Source organism: Nycticebus coucang, chromosome 11, assembly GCF_027406575.1.
Source record: "Nycticebus coucang isolate mNycCou1 chromosome 11, mNycCou1.pri, whole genome shotgun sequence".
NCBI classification, from domain to species: Eukaryota; Metazoa; Chordata; class Mammalia; order Primates; family Lorisidae; genus Nycticebus; species Nycticebus coucang.
Genome location: NC_069790.1, coordinates 93,560,268 through 93,581,832, shown reverse-complemented (window position 1 = coordinate 93,581,832; position 21,565 = coordinate 93,560,268). Strand labels below are relative to the sequence as shown.

The 21,565-nt window shown below is 40.1% G+C and overlaps 1 protein-coding gene across 2 annotated transcripts in view; it reads left to right on the top strand.

The window, feature by feature from the left end:
• The window catches only part of AASS (aminoadipate-semialdehyde synthase), a 69,244-nt gene extending 51,210 nt beyond the window's left edge, over positions 1 to 18,034 (top strand). For both annotated transcript variants that reach the window (XM_053609236.1, XM_053609237.1), the window contains 9 exons: positions 1,004 to 1,114; positions 1,209 to 1,317; positions 2,632 to 2,772; positions 9,654 to 9,821; positions 13,106 to 13,201; positions 15,005 to 15,120; positions 15,780 to 15,868; positions 16,367 to 16,543; positions 17,799 to 18,034. In XM_053609236.1, the coding sequence (XP_053465211.1) occupies positions 1,004 to 1,114; positions 1,209 to 1,317; positions 2,632 to 2,772; positions 9,654 to 9,821; positions 13,106 to 13,201; positions 15,005 to 15,120; positions 15,780 to 15,868; positions 16,367 to 16,543; positions 17,799 to 17,917 (1,126 nt within the window). In that variant the 3' untranslated portion in view covers positions 17,918 to 18,034. The remainder of the gene's footprint in view (positions 1 to 1,003; positions 1,115 to 1,208; positions 1,318 to 2,631; positions 2,773 to 9,653; positions 9,822 to 13,105; positions 13,202 to 15,004; positions 15,121 to 15,779; positions 15,869 to 16,366; positions 16,544 to 17,798) is intronic.
• Positions 18,035 to 21,565: the final 3,531 nt, after the last annotated feature.

Sequence of the window (21,565 nt, the reverse complement as noted above, 5' to 3'; positions counted from 1 at the left end):
GATACAGCGTGATTTTGTTTATAGCTAGTATTTTCGTTGTTGTTGTTGGTACCATGTACATTGCCTTACCAAATAGGCAAAAACTTGAACCTAAAAATTGTTTTGTAATTGACAGGGTACTTTATTATTTCTTGGATAGAAAACATATCTATGCTAAAATTTTTATGAAAGTTAAGTTTTTGAATTGTGTCATCTCAGCAGCAAAATAAAATACCAAAGCCAAAGTTTTAGAAAACTCAAAGTTGGATTTTGACTATAGCATCCTATTTTGCTCACCACATGGATTCTCAGTCATTCCAGTAGCCTCGGCACCGTTCAGTACCGTGAAAGCCCATCTCCTCCCCAGGCCCTGCCTGGAGTCTACCCCTCACTGTAGATGGGGCCACCTTGATCTAGTTTGAGTCTTCCTGATAGCCTTTTGGGAGACGTGGAGGAAAAACAAAATGCAACCTTATTTTTAAAGTAGGAAACCCAAGACAGAAAACCACAGAGCTATCAAGATGAATGGAGACAATTGCACCAAATGTTATAAGGAAATACCTGGATGCATGCAGAGGAAGAATATCTATCTGGTTTGGGGAAATCTAGCAAAGCTTCTTAAAGGAAAATAACTCTGGGGGCATTTCTCAAAGGAAAGAGTATGTCTTGGATGTGGTGAGCGTCATGAGCATTCCAAGTGGAAGCTGCAGTAAAGGTAGATTCAGTGAAAGTAAAGTGAAGAAGCGAAGGCTTTGAGTGCAGAATTACAGTAGCTTTTTGGATCCCACATATGATTTTTGGAAGAAACTGAGGGATAAAAATGAAAAGGTTAGGTGAGGATCATTATGAGGGGTTTAGATGTGTGATAATAGGGTGCATTTATTCTGTAGTTCACAGGGAGTCACTGGTCACCCCTGAAACAAAATCTAATCAGAGCAGTGTGTTAGGACAGAGCCTTGCACAGTTCAAGGTGTAAAGTCGGGCTAGAAAAATAAGCTGACGAGTTTCTCTCTTTGTTTTTAAGCTTGTTGCCTTACGTTTTGCATCCTCTTGTGGCCAAGGCATGCATCACAAGCAAAGTTAACATGGTCACTGCAAGTTACATCACACCAGCACTGAAAGGATTGGAAAAGAGGTAATTTCAATTACTTTTCAACACAGTAAGTAGCTCCAGAGGTTGTTTTAATTTTATAGCCAACTTTTCATTTCTCCTTTGCTACCTATTGCAGTGTGGAAGAAGCTGGCATCACAGTCATTGGAGAACTGGGATTAGACCCTGGTCTTGACCATATGTTGGCAATGGAAACAATAGATAAGGCCAAAGAAGTGGGAGCCACGGTGAGCCCTGTTTACACCCCAAGTTGTGAGCCCTGTTTACACCCCAAGTTTCACTTGGAAAAACAAACAAAAAAAAAGTCTAGCTTCTTCTGTATATAAAAGATTGTTCTGTGATATTGATTAACATACTGGTCTATTGTATTAATAACTCATACCTCAATTAGAATTTTCAAATAAAATTCTGTAACTGCAGGACGTTTTATTTAGTAAAACAATGTGAAGTGGTAACCAATTTCTAGAGAAATAGATGCTGCTATAATGTTTTGGTTTAATGAAAAAGTTAGCCTGCCTTGGAGATTCTGTAATAAGTTTTATTTTTTATTTATTTATTTATTTATTTTTTATTATAGCTGTGTACATTAATGAGATCATGGGGCACCATACATTGGTTTTATAAACAGTTTGACATATTTCATCACACTGGTTAATATAGCCTTCCTGGCATTTTCTCAGTTATTGTGTTATATATTCTCTCTAACTTACAATTATATTCTACATTTACTAAGTTTCACATGTACCCTTGTAAGATGCACCGCAGGTGTAATCCCACCAATCACCCTCCCTCTGCCCAGCCTCCCCCCTCCCCTGTAATAAGTTTTGACTTTTAAAAGTGGGAAAAATCTTTGGAACATTATCAATTGGTTGGTGTACAAAGTATATTTTTTATATTACAATGTATTATTGGATGTGTAAATGTGACGGTTCAGATCAAATGTTTTACCTTTTTCTCATATATATATACATATATAATGTATATATTTTATATATATATATATATTTTCACACACAACTATACAGAGGGTGCCAAACAATGTATATGCATTTTAAGAAAGGAAAAATTGTATTAAAATTAAAGTACTCAGTATATACTAATACCAAAAGATGAATACAAAGTTGCAATGACCACCTGTTGTAATTGTAGCAGTCAAATGTGACTTGAGTATTACAAATTTAATATCATTTTTCCTTTCTTAAAATGTGTATATTTTTTGTCACCCTCTGTATATATATAAAATCACATATATAATTTGAATTAAAAAATTAGTAAGAACTGACCAAGCAGGATTGAACTAATAGTTGGATAATCGATATCTCTGGAGTTTTTTCTTTTTAATACATACCAAATATATCTGTGAAATATTAAGTGGTGTTTGGCTTCTAGGATGTATTTTTGAATGCCGTATCAATTTTAAGAAAGAAAGAAAAACTATAGCAGCTTTTTCCCATTTGTGTCATTGTCCTGAATTAATTACTTGGAAGTATATTCTAACTTACTGGTGATTCTCTCTAAGTTATCGGTTCTTTAATTTACAGATTGAATCTTACATTTCCTACTGTGGTGGGCTTCCAGCCCCTGAACATTCAGACAATCCTTTGAGATATAAATTCAGCTGGAGTCCAGTGGGAGTTTTGATGAACGTGATGCAGCCGGCTACCTATCTGCTCGATGGAAAGGTGAAGGCACAGCATTGAAGTGTAATTCTGTAAATCTGTAGTAGCTGCCTGAGACAGCCCAGACTGTCTCTTCTGATACTGGCCATGCTGATGGCCATGCTGTCCGCCTCCCATAGTTCCCTCCTATATAGTTTTTGTTCCAAACAACCATTCCTAGCAAAGCCTGTGTTTATTCTTCTCTCTTTGCCTCCCTGCAAGTTGCTTCTGCAGTTTGAAAATTCACTTCCAGCTTCATGTATGTATAAACACCTGGTAATCTTTTGATTTACTTCAGCATGACAGACCTTTACTGAGTACTGTGTGTTGGACTTTGGGCAAGCACCAAGATGGTTACGTTGAGTGAAATTCCAACCTCAGAAACCTCACAGATGAATGGGTGGAGAAGGGTTAGTTCTCAGAATGGAGGGCTTGTGCCTCAGGAAAAGAAACTAAAACTTCTTGCCCAACTGCTGTGTAGCAGAACTTAATCTTTCTGAATTTAGTATTATCTTCATCATTTTACAAGGAAACTATGGCTTAGAGAGAGACTGTCCCCAGTCACTGGGCTGGGATTCAAACCCAGGTCTCACTAACTCCAAAGCTCTTTTCTTTCTCCTTTTGCCAAACTGTTTAATAGCAGAAAAGGCAGATGCTAGAATAAATAACTATAATCTAATGGGAGAAGCTCAAAGCATGCTTAACATGCTGGAGAAACACAGATGGAGGGCAGCCGATCTGGCCTTGGTGAAGATGTGGGAGGTAGGGAGGGTGGGGAGAAGGAATACTAGGGGAGAAAAGTGCTTGGCCTTGGAGGATCGGAGGGGGCCGGCCGGGCGGGAACACTGCCACTCCCGCTACAGCAGGTTTAAAAGAGAGAGATCAGGTGTAGGAAGCACAGATAACTCAGCACGGAAGGTCAAGCAGGTGTGGGGGCTGCTGTCCAAATCACATCCATCTGACTTCATAGTTGTGCTCTTCACCACAAAGAAAGCCTCATATTTGGGGAAATAATGGGTGGAAAGACTGAGTGTGCCTCCTAGAATTGTGTGTCCTAGGCACCTCGCTTGCCTTGCCCACGTCTGGCCCTGCAGGGAGTGATGAGTGCTATGAGCCAGGTCTATGTCTTAAAACTGTTATTCTGGCATCGGTTTTATAAATTCTCAATGTATCTATGGATCTACATCTGCAGTTCTCAACCTGTGGGTCGCGACCCCTTTGTAACAATGAAAATACATCTCGGCATTAGGAAGGTTGAGAACTACTGATCTAAATGTATTTCAGGGGAAAGTGAAAACATTTCTTAAGACATAAGGTGAGGGTTATAATCAACCACGGTCTTTCGTGCCCATGATATAGAGCTTGCCTCACAGAGTCGGCTGTGCATTGGAACCGCAAGGGGAATTTATGAAATACTGATGGATCCGATGGCTGGGCCTCGTCCCCAGAGATTCTGATGAGTCTGGGGTTTTTCTTTTTTTAATCTCTCCAACTGATAGTAACATGCAGCTGAATTAAAGAACAACTGAATGAGGGTCCATATCACTACAATTGCACATAAAACGCTGCTAAACAAGTCGAACACTGTAGGTGGATGCTGGAAAGATCGTGTTCCAGGACAACGAACAAGACTGATGAGTTGTGGTACCAGCGCTGGCATCCCTCACTGTGTCACCAGAGGCCAGGCAGCTGCAAAGGGCTGCTGGACGTCAGTCTGCTCACCTGTATTGTGAGCAGTGGCGTCCCCTCCATTTCCCAGTTCTATGAATCATGCCAGTTTGGGCCAGAATCTTAATCTGATTTTCTATCAAGCACACATCCTCTTACATGCTCCAGCCTGTCTCTGTTGATTTCTACCTTCCTCATTCTCGGAAAAAAATACGGGCCCATGTTTGGTGTAAACTAACAAGTGAAGGCAGGAAAAAGTCTTGCTTCATTTGGTAAAATGCTGATTTGTGGGAGGCCTTGTCAATGATAAGGAAGACATAATGCAAGCGTCAGCAGAGTGTAGCCCAGGTAATGGAAGAACTAGGGACTCGGTGTCAGCGGGCCTGGCTCTGTGCTGTGGCTCTGCCGGTGCTACTTGGGTGAGCTTGGAGCCCTGTCTGAAGAGAAGGGCAGTGAACTCCAGCCATCCAGGGTTCTCGGAGATCACATAGATTACAGTTGGCCTCACAGCTGATTGTCAGGCAGATTATTCCTCTAACAGATATTAGCTCTATGCAGACATCAGTGGTCATGAGAGTTCAGAGAAAGTAAGAGTTTGTTTTCAGGTAGCATAGTTGTGTTGGTTGAATTTCAAGTTTCACCCTTTCATCCTGATCCTCTTTTATAAAAAGGAGTGCTTTTTGTGTCTCCCTGACACTGTGGAGGATCCAAGAGAAAGCACAGTGTTTTGCTTTTCTTTGTTAAAATACTTTTTTCAAGGTCCCACTTAAGTCTCCTCTTGTGGAAGGAGCTTTTCCCGACCACTTCAGCCCCCGTTCTCTATTATTTGTCTGAACTCGAAGCGTCAGACAGTTTGATTGTCTGTGTGTCAGGTGCTGCATTATTTACTCAGTAATTCAAGTGTACTACGGATCAGTCTGTCTCCCAAACCACATTTTAAACTCCTCAAAGCCTCTCCTGTCTTCTTGTCCCTTCCTGGTGTGTGCCACCATCCCCCTCCTCCATGAAGCAGGCTGAAATAATTCACAGACATCTAAACGGGAGAGACAGGTGGCCTCGCTGGCTTCTTTTTAAAGTGAAAGCCTTAAACTTTTCCAGACATTAGGCAGTGTCCTATCAATTGGGACATATGTCATTGTCCTATATCCTTGCAGTTTCCAGCCGGTTGTATTTCTAACTTCCGATCTGGTTCCTAACACATGTGATTCCCTCCCATGTATGTGGAGACAGTGATTTCGTCTTCTCTTGGTTTTGCTCCCCCGCTGGTGCTGGTATCCTCCTACACTGGTGGCATCTGGGAATGGCGTGGCAAAGCTTTGCCATCATGGTCTCTTTGAGCCTCCTCTCCCGTTCTACCCCAGCTAAGCATATACCCTAAGTGAGAACTGTGCTTGTTCTGCACGTGCGGCTTTCAGGCAAGGTTTCCAGCCTTCTTTCCCTCTCCTGCCACCACACTGATGCAGCAGCCAGGCCCGAGGAAACCTCCCTTTGCCTGCAGCCATTCCGAGTGAAGTCTCAGGTGCGCTGCACTTTGCCAATATGCCTTCCAAAACTCTGACCCAGAAATAAGCACCATTAAGGGTCAGTGTGACATAGCAGAAAGGGCACGGACGTTGGGGTCAGGTGGTCCTGGTTCCAGTCTGCCTCCAGGTTATCCTCTCACCTTCACTTTTCACCTCTGCAAGTGGAATTGTGTGGATTAAGGATAATGTATACCAGGCATTTAGTACCTAGTAGGTCCAGAATGAATGGCTGTATATTTCCTGTCTTAAATTCCTTATTAGTTTACTGATCAACCTTACCGTGATTATTTGACCATTTGTTCCAAAATCTTTAACAGTGACTCTCCATGGTTGGCAAGAGTGTATGTGTAAATGATTTGGACTTAGAGAAGTTTGCATTGGCAGTAATGAGCCGGAGCATTATCAAGACAGAAGGAAATACATATTATCTACAAAATAAATATGTCTTTCTGTCCTCATCCACATCACTAATAAAATATCACACAGGACAGGGCTTATTAGTGACCCTCATGGTGTGCCACTGGAAATGTAACTCTAGATTGATACCAAACGATAATGATTCCCCAGGAATCCTTGAGTCAGGTTGCTTAGCCAATGGTTATTCTTTTTAAATGAAGCTTTACTGTTCAGCTTAAAGTTCTTCATCTTCTTCACAAAGATTTCATGACAAATTTGTGAACTAACAATTTACTTCTGGTTGGTAAAGTACTGGAATCTTACAGTCCTTGCTGAATTTTTTCTTAAGAATTTTCCTAACCTTCAAACAATTAAGCAAAATTTAAGAATTTTCACGGGTTATAGAAGTGAGATAGGTGTGGTCAGTCAACATTTGCCTTTTTGTTTTGTTTGTTTGTTTTTTAAAGAGATGGGGTATTGCTATGTTGCCCAGACTGGGCTTGAACCAACTCTGGGACTCAAGTGATCCTTCTAAGGATCCCCTGAGCCTTCTAAGTAGCTGGTACTACAGGAGCTTACCCCGCTCACTCAACCGTTGCCTTCTTAATTATAATTTTTAAACTTTAGAATTCTATTAAAGAAATTTGTCTTAAAGAGGTAATGCAGAAACGGTACCTGTGGAAGTGTTAACATGCAGTTTAAAAGAGTTTACAGGAAAATTAAATGAAAGCATTCCTGACATCCTTCAGCTTCTGAGCACTCTGCGAAGTGAGCTTTAGAACTGAAGAGACTGCTGGTCTTGACACTGCAGCCAGCAAAGCCCTTTCCTTCTGGGGTTTCAGCAATTTATAAATGAGTTTCCATCTCTCCCACATGCAAAGGCATGTGCAGAATCCCTCCAAAAAGAAAATATGAGAATAATTAAGTTTAGCCAGAGCCTTCTTCAGGCAAATTTCTGTGACTCCATCTTCAGGTACATTTCCTGAGCAGCTCCCTGATGCAGTGCAGTTTTGTGAAGATTGAGAGAAATTGGTCAGAAAGTATTTATAATGTTGCAACCAATAAAAATCCAGTTCCACCAACAGCCCCAACTAGAATTCTCAGCTGTGATTTTATCATTCCAGAATGTTTTCTACTATCTTGAGAACAATTATAAACCTTGCAAACTGGAAGAAAATTTAGTCCTTTAATTAAGATTAGTGACAAAAATATAAAGCTTCACTGCATTTTGAGTGTGGAGTGGGGGAAAGGCTATGGATAAGAGAAGCACTGAGATAGCAGAAGATCAGTGATTTAACTTCTTACCCATAGTAAGATTACGGGCAGTTATTTGAAAAAAAAAAAAAATTTTTTTTTTTGAGGCATGGTTTCACTGTATTGCCCAGGACAGAGTACCGTGGTGTCATCCTAGCTCACTGCAACCTCAAACTCCCAGGTTCAAGGAATCCTCCCACTGTAGCCTCCTGAGTAGCTGGGAGGGACTACAGGTGTGCTCCACTATGCCCGGCTAATTTTTATATTTGTTGCAGAGACAGGGTCTTGCTGTGTTTTGCAGTCTGGTCTCAAACTCCTGACCTTAAGTTTATCCACATCAGCCTCCCAAAGTGCTGGGATTACAGGCATGAGCCATTGCACCCAGCTGGTAACACTATTTGAGTTTCACTGTAAGTTCACAGTATTTTTTTGTTGTTGTCAAAGAATGTCTCTCTGCTCCCTCTCTGCCATCCCCAGCACGCTCCCAAAGGTTGCCTAATGAAGTCTGCAAGCTCCTTATAGTGGCTCAAGCACAGTTTCTGGTGCGTGGTCAACATCCAGTTTCTCAATGGATGCAGGAGTGAATGGAAGCCAGGAGCTGTATCTCATTCATCACTCTTGTTATTCCCGCTACAATTTCTGAGATCCTTGGCCTTAGATAGTAGCCACTCATTAAATGCTCCTGTGTGAATGAAATGTACAAGCTGGTGCCTGGTATAGCCGCCTTCTGAAGGGGAGTAGGAATAAAGAAAGAGAAAACAGTGAGGGGATTGTCATTGCTATTGGAGACAGAAGCTATTTAAATGTCTGTTTTTAGCTCATTGCTTATCTTTTTATAAAGCAAACAAATTAGTGCCATTTTATGCAGCAGCAAGAAGAAATTGAAACTAGGGGAGGCAGGGAAGAATGGGGGAAGGGAGATTAGTGTGCTCTCACCTGTGACACAATGTAATGGTGTACGGCACACCTGGGTAAGGGGCACAGCTACAACGGGGACCTTACCTAACAAATGCAAACATTGTAACCTAATCGCTTGTACCCTCATATTAGTGAGAAATTTTAAAAAAGTTGTCAGTGTGTAGAAACATAAATGACTTTTCCATGTTGATGTCTTTGATGTACAGCCCTACTGGGTGGGCTTATTGTAACTTTTTTTTTTTTTTTTTTTTTTGCGACAGAGTCTCACTGTGTTGCCCTTAGTAGAAGGCTGTGGCATCACAGCTCATAGGAACCTCAGACTCCTGGGCTTAAATGATTCTTCTGCCTCAGCGTCCCAAGTATCTGGGATTACAGGCACCCGCCACGAAGCCCAGCTTTTTTTTGTTGCAGTTGTCATTGTTGTTTAGCAGGCCCGGGCTGTGTTCGAACCCACCAGCCTGGGTATATGTGGCTGATCCCCTACCCACTGAGCTACGGGCACCGCCCTGTAACTTCTTTTTTTAAATTGCTGTAACTTTTAGGGTTTTTTATATACAAGAGTACCTCATGTGCAAATGCAGAATTTTGCTTCTCTATTTCTGCTTTGAATGCCTTTTGTTCTTACCTAATTGCCTGGGCTTCATCTTTTAGTACTGTGTTGAATAACGTGGTCAGGTTAGGCTTCCTGGTCTTGTTCCCGACAGTAGAGGAAACACTGTAATTGTTATTGAGCATAATGGTATCTGACAGCTTGTTTACATGACCGTATTATGTTGGAGATCCATACTTTTGAATGTATACCATTCTGAATTTTTAATCATGAAAATGTGTTTAATTTTGTCAAATACTTTTAATAAAACTTTTGAGGTGATTAAAAAAAAAAGAAGAAGAAATTGAAACCAAGACCTTATGTTTAGAAAAACTAAGGGAAGTCTAATTTTAAAGTTTGGGAAAATAATGGCTTACAATCTAGCTTGTGAATTATGATATTAGTAGAACAGCTTGAGTGTGGGATGCTGAATATGGTGGTTTTACTAAATTTTTTTTTCGAAAACTTCTATTGCTTTCCTTTGTGCAAGTAATGCAGATAAACCTTAAAGGGAACAGACTGTTGTAACCCCACATGCACCTTTTTAATGCCCCCAGGTTACTAATGTTGCAGGGGGAGTCTCCTTCCTTGATGCAGTTACTTCCATGGATTATTTCCCAGGGTTGAACTTGGAAGGCTATCCTAACAGGGACAGCACAAAATATGCTGAGATTTATGGCATTCCATCTGCTCACACTTTGTTACGGGGGACACTGAGATATAAGGTAAGCAACTGTATTTCAGATTAAACATGTTTCCAGTTTTGATGTAAGTGGTGTGTACATTCAGTTTTTCCTAGTTATCAAAATATTTAAGATGATAAACACATTGGATCCCATTTTGTCAGGAATTCTTTAATTACATATCTTAGGAGACTAAACTCAAAATAGTAAAAAGAGAATGTATGGACTTATTAGGAGTTGGGGGCAAGTAGGGGCCAGAATTAGTGAGCATTTGAGGTCGGGTGACCTCACCAGGATGTGACTTCTCCCCACCCCTCAGCTCTTCATCCGCTATTACTGCAGCCTCAAATTTTGTGCAGTGGCAGGGTGGTGGCAACACTCCCAGCCTCTTAGAGCCTCCTGGATTCTAATCCTGTAAGAAGTGTAAGACTACATTTTTTTAATAGCTAAAATCATTATTCTTGTCCCATTAGCTGGGAATGATTCCCCAGGTCAGTGGGATAAAATGTGCTTATCAGCTTTGGCCGAAATTATGTGTCCCTAGGGCTGAAGGTGGAATTAATGTCTTTGAAACCTGTGGGCTGGGGCTGGGGGTAAAGGGAGTTTCCTAAAAGCAAATCTGAAATATTTTTAAACCAAAAAAATGGGGGTGGAATCTAGGAGCATGAACACAAATGCCCAGTACCCATCTATTGATCACAACAGAGCGGTCAGTTATAAGTGTGACCAAAGTGAGACAACTGGTGTGATGGTTTCCTGGCTTAACACATGCTCACAAAGTGGGGGGCTTAGAGCAATAGGAATTTATTCTCTCACTGTTCAAGAAGCCAGAAGTCTGAAATCAAGGTGTAGGTAGGGCTGGTGCCTTTTAGAGGCTTGGCCTGCAGTCAGTCTCGGCCTCAGTCTCCCCATTGCCTTCTTTTGTGACTCTCTGCGTGTCCCCTCTCCTTTCCTAAGAAGGACACCAGTCACAGGGTGACCTCATATTGAGATCTTAACTAATTATGTTGGCAAACATCTAAACAAGGTCGCATTCTGAGTGTCTAGGTGGCCATTCATTTGGACCTACTACATGTGTTCAACCAACTCCAACCAGAATACATAAAATACTGCATCTCTCAATGCCAGAGATGGGTGAGCTGCCCTGGCTGAGGCTGGAGTGTGCTGGGGAGATCTGTCTCATACGTGTGCTTGTGTTTACTAATGACTTTTTTTCTGGAAGATGTAAGTCGCACAGACCTGTCAGCTCCTCTGTGTGCTTTCTCCTTTCTCTCTTCCCATTCCAACTGGCTGTCACCTTTGCTGGCACTTTTCCTGCAGTATTTGCACCACCGTCCTTCCCCTCCTTCCAGACCTGGTTCTCAGTTAGGCTCGCCACACTAATTTAAAATTACAACTTCCTCACCCAGACGCTTTCTTCCCTCCTTCCTTGCATGAAGTAGGTGTCAGGAATCAGTGGACACGGGGAGTGATGCTCAGGTCGGAGAGGGAAAAATCGAAAACATTAATGTCTGCGTGGAGATTATTTCTATGGTGTTAACATATCAAGCCTGGTCTCTGGTTTGCCTCATCTTCTGATGTCTAACTTTTATTTATTCATTTTTTATATGTATACATTTATTGTGTATGTCTAAAGGGTACAGCAGGATGTCCAACACATGGGGAGGGTAACATAGTTGCCATGGTGAAGCAAATTAACATGTCATTACCATATCCATCATCTCATATAGTTACCTCTTTTCCCTTTGGAGGAAAGAAGGGCTGAAACCTAGTCTTTGCATGAATCCAAATTATAGTGCAATTTTATTTCCTATAGTCCTCACGTTGTACATTACATTTCCAAACTATTTCATCTTACAGATTGCTATTTTGTATCCTTTGACCTACAATCTCTCCATTTTCTTCCCCCAACCCTGGTAACCACTGTTTTTATTCTCTATATCTGCATATTTTTTTTTTTTTTTAGATTCCACATGTAAGCAAGACAAAGCAATATTTTTCTTTTTATATCTCACTTATTTCATTTAGTGTAATGTCTTCTGGATTAATACTTCCATCTTTTCTTAAAGAGAACACACACTGTTTATTTACTCTTCTACATATTATATTTATGAGCAATTAGCATATACGTCTCAACATTTTTAGTTATATTTTAATGTATATTTTTCTTGACTCCTACATAGATTGTAAGCTCCTGGAAGGTGGGTACTTGCACTCTCATGAATTCAATGCCCTCACTGTCCAGACATCAAAGGAGACACCAGTGACAATGCCCTGAGAAGGCCCAGAAGGCTTGGGAACTGTGACTCTTCCAGCAGCCTATAGGCACAGCAGAAATTCTAGTCTGAATTGAAGCCATACCATCCCCAGCACTGGCAGATTTCTGTTTGCTTCAATTTCTCTCTCTCTCTCTTTTTTTTTTTTTTTGGTCCAGGAGGTAGATTTTATCACAGATATCAGTAGTCCTTTGCCAAATATGTACATGCAGGAATAAAGGATATTAATGGATTTAAGATTGATGAAAGCTCTCAAAGCTGTATACAGATGAGAGCCATCCCCACAGAACCGCTGAGGATGGAAATGTCACAATGTTCATAACCACCAGCGTCACCATCCTGAGTAGTTCCAGAAACCCTTCAATACCCCTAGTATTATTGCTGGTTTTGGAGAGGAAGCCCCACCATATACGTGTGACTGAGAGAGATTACCTATGCCCCTTCTCTGCCTGCCTGTCACCTGCTTGGCCTTTCCGACCCAGCTCGGTAGCACCTTCCCATCATCCTCCTCCTTCCCCTTCAGCTGCCCACCCTCCCCAACCTGTGGAGTTTCCCCTCCCTTGTGCACCCACAGCTCTGTGCTCCCCTCTGTCAGTGCCGCCGTAATAGTCTACAGTGCCTGAGTCATCAGTGGTCTTGTGCTTCTGGGGAGGATGTTCTTACAAGTTCCTCCTTCCCTTGTAAGAAAGAGCTCCAATGACAGTTGTATTAAATAATATTCTGCTGAACTGACTACATACAACATATGAGGAAATTCGCCCTTATGCTGCCATAAAACACCACTAACTTGTTACCCAGAAACACAAGAAAAGACCCACGTTTCCCTTTATTTATATAAGGGCTCTTATATAAATCAGTGACATTACTGTGACATTAATCTCACTTTAAGCTTGAAAATAGTTCTATCCATATCAGCAATACAAGTGGCTATTTTCAGGCTATTTTCTAAATGAGTTGTAAAAATATTTCCCTCTTTTCAAAAAAGCTTTTTATATATTTTTTTCTTTGACGAGAAAATTTACATAGATTGGTTATTAATTCTTGTTTCAGGGATATGCCAAAGTTTTGAATGGATTTGTAAAACTGGGTCTGATAAGCAAAGAAGCATTTCCCACCCTTCGACCTGAGGCCAACCCTCTCACCTGGGTGAGTGACTCCAGACCTGCATGATGTGCACTTTTCTTCAGAAATGCCCATTGAGAGGGTCAGGGATGAAAGTTGCTTTGCACCAACAAAAGTACTTTTTTAGTAGCTCACATGTAGGAAGATAAGTCCTACCCTGAAAGTTCCCTTTCCTGACACTGTTCTGGGAAGATGGGGAGGGCTGGGAGCTCACACAGAAGGCTTGTTGTCTGCAGCGTCTTGTCCAAGGTGATCACTCCCTGAGCTCTGAGAAGAGCTGCCCTTGCTCTTGCCTTTGCAACTGAGTGACAACAGTCATTGGGCCTCCTGAAAACAAGAATCCCAGAGAGATGCTGGTGTATCCCAGAACTGGATTCCCAACCTCCAAATTCCATCAGTCCTCTCATTTGGCTATTTATTAGATAACCACGAGTAATTTAAGTTTCAGTTACTGACTTTATGCCTTTATCTGTGCTGTACCAAAATCTTAGGCCCTCAGAATTAGAAGGAACCTTGGATGCTTGGAACTGAATGTAGTGTGCCCAGAATCTAGTGGAAGTGCCAGAAATGGTTCACAAGGAGAAAAGGATCAATATCACAAATCCTATTAGATCTTAAACAACAACAAAACAAAACAAAAAAGAAACCTTTAGTATTCTTGCTAGCCAGTTGCTTTTAAATTCAGTTTAAGTTTTATGTTCTATAAATTTACTTGCTGGACATGAGAGAATAAAATCTGCAGAGAGAATCTGGGGTTGAGGCTGCTGGCTAGCTGGCTCGTGAAGTTGCTGGAGGCATTCTTAGGGGTGGTCCCAGTGTCCTGATAGCCATAGTCTAAAACAGGGGTCAACTAAGTTTATATGTAGAGGACCGGAGTGTAAATAAATATTTGAGGCTTTGTGGACCATGCAGTCAGTCATAACTACTCAGTACTACCATAGACAATACGTAAACCCACGAACCTGACTGTGTTCTTACAATTCTATTTTTTTTTTAAATGCTGCCCTGGCTAGAGTGCAAAGTCACAATCAGAACTGACTACAAACTCCAATTCCTGGGCTCAAGAGATCCTCCTGTCTCAGCATCCCCAGTAGCCAGGACTATAGATGTGTGCTGCCACCCTTGGCTAATTTTTAAAATTTTTATAAAGATGGGGTTTCACTATGTTACACAGGCTGGTTTTGAACTCCTGCCTCAGACTCCCAAAGTTTTGGGATTACAGGTGTAAGCCGCCACTCCTACCCTACTAAAACTTTTATTTAATAAAATAAAAGTTGGCCTATGAACCAGTTTTTTGACCCTTAATCTACAGCACAACTTTTCCTTTGGGAGCCTGGAAAAAAGTCTTGCTTAGAAAGTAGAAAAAGATAAGGCCACTGTTTAACTGTTCTTGCTTTGAGATCGCAAGGCCTTTTTGGTCTCTTCAATCTACAAAAGAAATCTGGTTGCTACTGGCAACCACACCAGTAAGTATTTCCCCCTTGATCCTGGGCAAACCTGACTGCTGGAGAGTGAGGGAAGAAGGGGTGAAAAAAAGAGATGGAGAGGACATACGAGGGAAGCGGTTTGCTGGCAATGTGGTACCAACTATTGAGTGTTGAGCTGACCCATTTTTGTTGCAGAAATGTCCTGGAATTCCCTGCACTTAGCGATGTGTAGGTTTGCAGACGTGTGCGTGCACATGTACCTGTGTGTGTTACACTTCACAATTTCTGATTATTTCTGGTTTAAGAATTTGAAGTACATTTGAAGTTCAGTGTTTCTCAGTTTTTTTAGCTTTTATTTTATTAAGGACTTAATACTTTCTCTCTTTGTTTTTCTAACCAGAAAGAACTCCTCTGTGACCTAGTTGGGATTTCACCCACCTCCAAGCGTGATGTGCTTAGGGAAGCTGTTCTTGAGAAACTAGGAGGGGATGTTACCCAGCTGGAGGCTGCTGAACGGTAGGCAACCCCCCCCCCCCATTCAACTTAGAGCAAAATATATTGGATCAATGCTTATTTGGTCCTTTCTGGTTAAAGAAAGTCCAAGACAGAACCAACTATATTACTTTCGTCTTTGATTTATTAGCAGCTTTAACGTTGGCCTGTTGTAGAGAGATTACCAGGTACCATGTTCACGTGAAGATAAAACATAGATAGAGAGGAAGCAGTGACCATTAGAATTTGAGAAATACTTGAAACACTTTGCCACTCAGTTCCAAAGCAAAGTGTGATGTTTTTGCTTTCTTGTAGGAGATTCTCTGAGTATTTGGAGAATATGACTTTAAAACATTCATTCACATGACTGCAGTTCACCATGCTGCTGTGCCGTCTGTGGGGGAACGAACCTGCAGATTGCATAAAGAGCTTCACAAAAATGTGCACTTAGGAAGCATCGTCTCTGTCCTGCTCCAGGGAGCAGTACCTGGGGGATTCTAAGATCACTCTCAAGGCTGAACCGTTGTTATGGTCACTTCACAATTTAGGGGAGTCCTATAATTTGAGCTATAGTCTTCTGAATTTTCCCTTTCAGAGTAAGATTCTAGGAGCTCCCATTTACTTCCCTGATAGGAGAACGTGTGAAATCTTGAACTAACACAGCCATCTCCTGTACTTTTCAGGCTGGGTTTACTTGGGGATGAACACGTCCCCCAGGCAGAGTCCATTGTGGACGCCCTCTCCAAGCATTTGGTCATGAAACTTTCCTATGGTAAGCCATGGAGTGCTGGGGAGAATGATGAGATGAAGTCAGTGAGCCAGAGAATTGGGTTGGAGGGTTGGAGCCAGGCAGTAGGAATGGGAAGGTGGGATATGAGGCAAAGGGCATTTTCTAGAGGGAAGAATATGACAATGATTAGAAAAGAATAAACATGGATAATATGAGAAGGAAAAATAGCTGGTTTTATTTCTAATGCATTAGGGAAATGCTGAAGGAGCACTTAGGGGAGCAAAGCTTGCAGCCTCTACAGTGGTGAACTTGTGTCTGTAGACAAGCTATGGTGATACTGATCTGGACAAAGGAACGCAATCAGACTTCCAAGTTCCTTGAGTTTTCTCTTGGGCTAAATGGCAATATACAGAGTAGATAATTGGTGACCTTGTGAAGGGGAGGGAACTTGTGAGAGCAGATGTGTAGAAGCAGGAGATGATATACAATATTTGAGCTGTAATGACAGTGGCATCTTAAAATGTCTTTACTTATTTCAAGGCCCTGAAGAAAAAGACATGATTGTGATGAGAGACTGCTTTGGAATCAGGCATCCTTCTGGACATTTGGAAAATAAAACTATTGATCTTGTGGTTTATGGGGACATCAATGGCTTTTCAGCTATGGCTAAAACAGTGGGGCTTCCCACTGCCATGGCCGCCAAAATGTTGCTTGACGGTAAGTTCTATTTATTTGAGGACTGAGCTTGTCTGCTTATCACTTCCACATCATTCTGTGCCTGGATATCAAGTGCTTCTCTTGAGCTTAACACTGACCTTCACCAAAAGAGAGCCATCTTAGATCTCAGCGCTGGCTGACCTTGTGGTAATGCTTATGGACTTTGGAGGACTTTGGACTTTGATTTCTGTCCCACCTCAGTCACAAGATGGCTGAGTGCTGGGGTGCAAGGTATTCAGCCCCTCCAACCCAGAGTTTCCTCATCTTTAAAGTGGACATTGTCATCCTGAATTCATAACATTTTCACACTAAGTGAAATAACCCATAGTGTGGTTACACATCGAAGGGCCCCCAGAAAGTCTTAACTCCTTTTCCGTTCTTTCCTTGATTTTTGCTGTTTAGGGAGTGGCAATTATGAAATAGCAGAGGATATTTACTTCCAGGTCCTCAAGAGTATGGACCCACTTTTATAATCTTCAATATCTCAGTGTGTTATCAGAACTCATTAAATATTTCAGATTAAATGAATTCAAATTTTCACCCTCCACTCTTCCCTTAAGATCACATATATACTCTATAAGCATTGCTTCAGAATATAATGGGAGTAGAAAACATCAAAGCACGTAGAGTGAAATATTGAGAAAACACATCTACAGGGGCATCTCAACTAATGTCAAGTAAATGATTTATTTGTTGAAGAACCAGAGTGAAGAAGTGCTAAGAAATGGGGTCATTGTGGCCTTTAAGGGAAGTGCCCAGACTTACTGTTTCAGCTATCCTCACAGGTCCCTGTGCCAAAATAGTCAACTTGGTCTCAATTTCTTCTGTTGGTGTTACGCCTTCTTAAAAAAAATGACATCATGAAGCCAAGCAGTCCAATCAGGCTAATTTTACTTTCTCACTTTAGTTTGTTCCCCTAACGTCTTGGCAGAATTAATGTTCAAGTGCACAAAATATGACACTGTTACTAAACCCAGATGTGCTTTTGGTTTAAAAATGATTCCTTTTCTGCAGGTGGCCGGTTAGCTCAGTTGGTTAGAGTGTGGTGCTGATAAAAATGATTCCTTTTCCTGACAGAATGTTGACTAATAATTTAGTAAGGCTTATTTAAGCACCTATTTAAAAATTGCCTAGGCCTCCAACAATTCATTGATTTTACTGCTGGGGTGATAATCTTCCTGAGGGTAAATTTGCTGAGGAAATTAACCTTTAACACCACCTTTAAAATGGTAATCACACACTTGTTTTCTTTCAGGTGAAATTGAAGCCAAAGGTTTGATGGGTCCCTTTTCAAAGAAGATCTATGGACCAATATTGGAGCGAATTAAAGCAGAAGGCATTATATATACTACACAGAGCACTATAAAATTGTAACTGGGAATTGTATTTTGTTTTTATCTTTCCAAGCGACACAGCTCTGCACATTGGTGTGACAAGCATGCTTGTTAATGTGTTATTTTTAAAGTATGAAGTATAATATATTTTGATTAAGCTAATACTGTGGTGTTTTTGAAATATAAATCTCCGTTTTATGAAAACATTTGGAATAGGAGATGTCAATCATTACTGGAGGATTTTAATAATTCTACCATGTATTTTTTCTATGTATGTAAAAATAATGATCATATTATTTGTTAATTTATTGTGCCACTTTTTTCTTATAAGAACATATTTTTCTATAACCAGCAGATGAAATTTTACTTTGTGAGAAAAATTTTCTCATATAGCTATATTTTTGTATTTTTCAAATAAATTCAGTTAGGTAACATTAGATTACTTATTTACATATCTTTGCAAAAATGCTACTTTGTGCCCTGTTTGTAAAGTTTTGACTTACAGTAGAACCTTCATAGTTGACCACCTCCCTACGTTGACCACCTTCTTAAGCTGACCTAATTTTCAGCCACTAAACATGTTCCACATGTATGTATCAGTACAGTAGGCCTATTTATTATGTTGACCACCTCCGTATGTGGACCTGTTTCTTACAGTCCCTTGAGTGATCAACTTACAGAGGTTCTACTGTATTTAGTAAGTGTCATTCCTTTTAGGTTTGAGTATTTGGAAAAGAGAACAGTAAGATTAAATCACAATCTGTAATATCACCTCATCAGGCACAGAAAAAGTAGTTAACAAAATCTAGTACCTTATTCTGATAAAAAATCACTCAGTGAACTAGGAATAAAAGGGAACTTCTTCCACCCGATTAAGGGCATCTGTAAAAACCCACAGCTAGCATAATATTTAGTGATTAAAGACGAAATTCTTTCCTCCAGAGATCAGAAACAAGACAAGGATGTCTGCTCTGTCTGCTTCTATTCAGTTTATATGTAGGGGTGAGCCAGGACAATTAGCCAAGAAAATAAAATAGAAGTCATCTAGATAAAGAAGAAGTAAACTCCATTTGCAAATAATACTATTTTGTGCATAGAAATTCAAAATCCAAAGACATAAACTAAAAAAAAAAAAAAAGCCATTAGAACCAATAAATGAATTCAGCAAAGTTAGAAAACACAAGATTAACATATAGGAACTGATTATATGAGGTTGGACAATTAAGCTCATGAAGATAAAGTGCTGTGTACCTCATTGATAAATATCACTGCTGTCATTTTCAAACTACTCCCCTTGAGAAGCTATGCACCAACACCTGTGCCTAGGCCACCCTTCAGAGCAATTTTGGGACTCTTTTTCTGGAATGGTCATCAGAACTGTCATCGTACAAGGTCTGACAATTAAGTTCATGAACTCATTCTAGAAAAAGCACTCCATACCTAATTGCTAAATGTCACTACCATAACTTCCCCTCAGCCATCTGGTAACCATAGTGATATCCAGCAATGAATCCATTTGCAATAGCATCATAAAGAATAAAATGGTAATAGAATTGTGACTCCAGAAATGATGCTCACAGTTTGGTTAATTGACTTTTGAAAAGGGTGCTAAGATGATTTAATGGGGGGAAATAGTCTGTTTCACTAACTGGTGCTTGGGAACCTGGCTATCCATATGCAAAATAATGAAAGTTGGAACCCTATTTCATACCACATATAAAAATTAACTGTAAATGGACCTACGTTCTAAATGTACACGAACACTGTAAAAATTTTTGAAGAAAACTTGGGTGTAAATTTTCATGATCCTGAATGAGGCAACGGTTTATTGAATAAATGACACTAAACACAAAAGAAAAAATAGATAAATTAAACATCATTAAATTAAAAACTTTTGTGCTTCCAAGGATACCATCAAAAAAGCTAAAAACAACTCACAGAATGAGAGAAAATTTTTGTAAATCATGTATCAGTTAAGGAAGGTACTTGTACCTAGAATATACTGTGAACTCTTATAACTCAAATAAAAAGACAACCTAATTTAAAAAATGAAAAAAGAATCTGAGTTGACAGTTCTCTAAAGAAGCTGCACAACAGGCCAATAAATGTACTAAAAGGCTTTCAACATCATTAGCCATCAAGAAAATGCAAGTCTGAAATAGGGAAGGAGGGAGGGGGGTGGGGCCTTGGTGTGTGTCACACTTTATGGGGGCAAGACATGATTGCAAGAGGGACTTTACCTAACAATTGCAATCAGTGTAACCTGGCTTATTGTACCCTCAATGAATCCCCAACAATAAAAAATATATATATATATAAAAAAAAAAAGAAAGAAAAGAGATTCCTGGGGAAAAAAAAAAGAAAATGCAAGTCATCGGTAATGAGATGCTGCTTTATACCCACTAAAATGGCTATAAAGAAAAAGGTAATAACAAGTGTTGGTGAGGATGCAGAGAAATTGGAACCCTTACACACTGCTAGTGGATACCCAAGGGAAATGAAAACAAATGTCCACATACATACTTGTGTACAAATGTTCATTGCAGCATTATTTATAATATCCAAAACCTGAAACAGCTTAATGTCCATGAACTAATGAATAAACAAAATATGGTATGTCTATACAATGGAATATTATTCAGCAATAAAAAAGAAACAGTATTGATCCATGCTACAACAGGGATGAACACTGAAGATATGATAAAGCCAGACACAAAAGATAACATTATATGATTTTATTTATATGAAATGTTCAAAACAGGCAAATATGTTTTTATTTACATATATATGATAAGTAGAGAGGGAGAGAAAGTAGATTGATAGTTGCCTAGAGCTAGGGGGTTGGAAGGAAAACAGTAACCTCAAATGAGTGTGAGGTTTCTTTTTACGGTGATGAAAATGATGTGAAGTTGATTATGGTAATAGTGACACGCTCTAAATACACTAAAAAACCACTGAATTGTGTGCTTAGAATGTGAGAACTATATGGAATTATATCTCAAGTTGTTAAAAGATCAAATTACCAATAAAATCTGTTTATTGGGAAAAACTAAAAACACTCTGCATCTATCTGTTTGACCTTCACAGCCTGTGATGATATCCAAGAATATAAAATTAATCCTGCCCTTGAAATAAACAGGTACTACATGTGGAGTAAAGATAGTTGAGGAACATGTTCTTTGCTATTTGAAAAGGATCAAAATTACCCAGCCCCGGCCAAACACACACACAAAAAAAAAAAAACAAAAAGTTTTTTGGGCGGCGCCTGTGGCTCAAGGAGTAGGGCACCAGTCCCATATGCCGGAGGTGGCGGGTTCAAACCCAGCCCCGGCCAAAAAAAAAAAAAGAAAGAAAAGGATCAAAATTGATTAAGTCTTCATCTCACCTGTCACAAAGAGTATATGGAGATCAATAATTCATTAATAAGTAAAGACATTTTTGTTGGCTGGGTGTGGTGCTTAACGCCTTTAATCAAGAAGTATTGGGAGGACTCAGTAGGAGGATCACTTAAGGCTAGAAGTTTGAGACCAGGCTGGGCAACATAGCAAGATATACCACTACAAAAAAAAAAAAAAAAAAATTAGGGGCATGATGTCACGGGCCTGTAGTCCTAACTACTCCAGAGACTGAGGCAAGAGCATTTCTTGAGCCCAAAAGTTCATGGTTGCAATTGAGTTATGATTGTCAA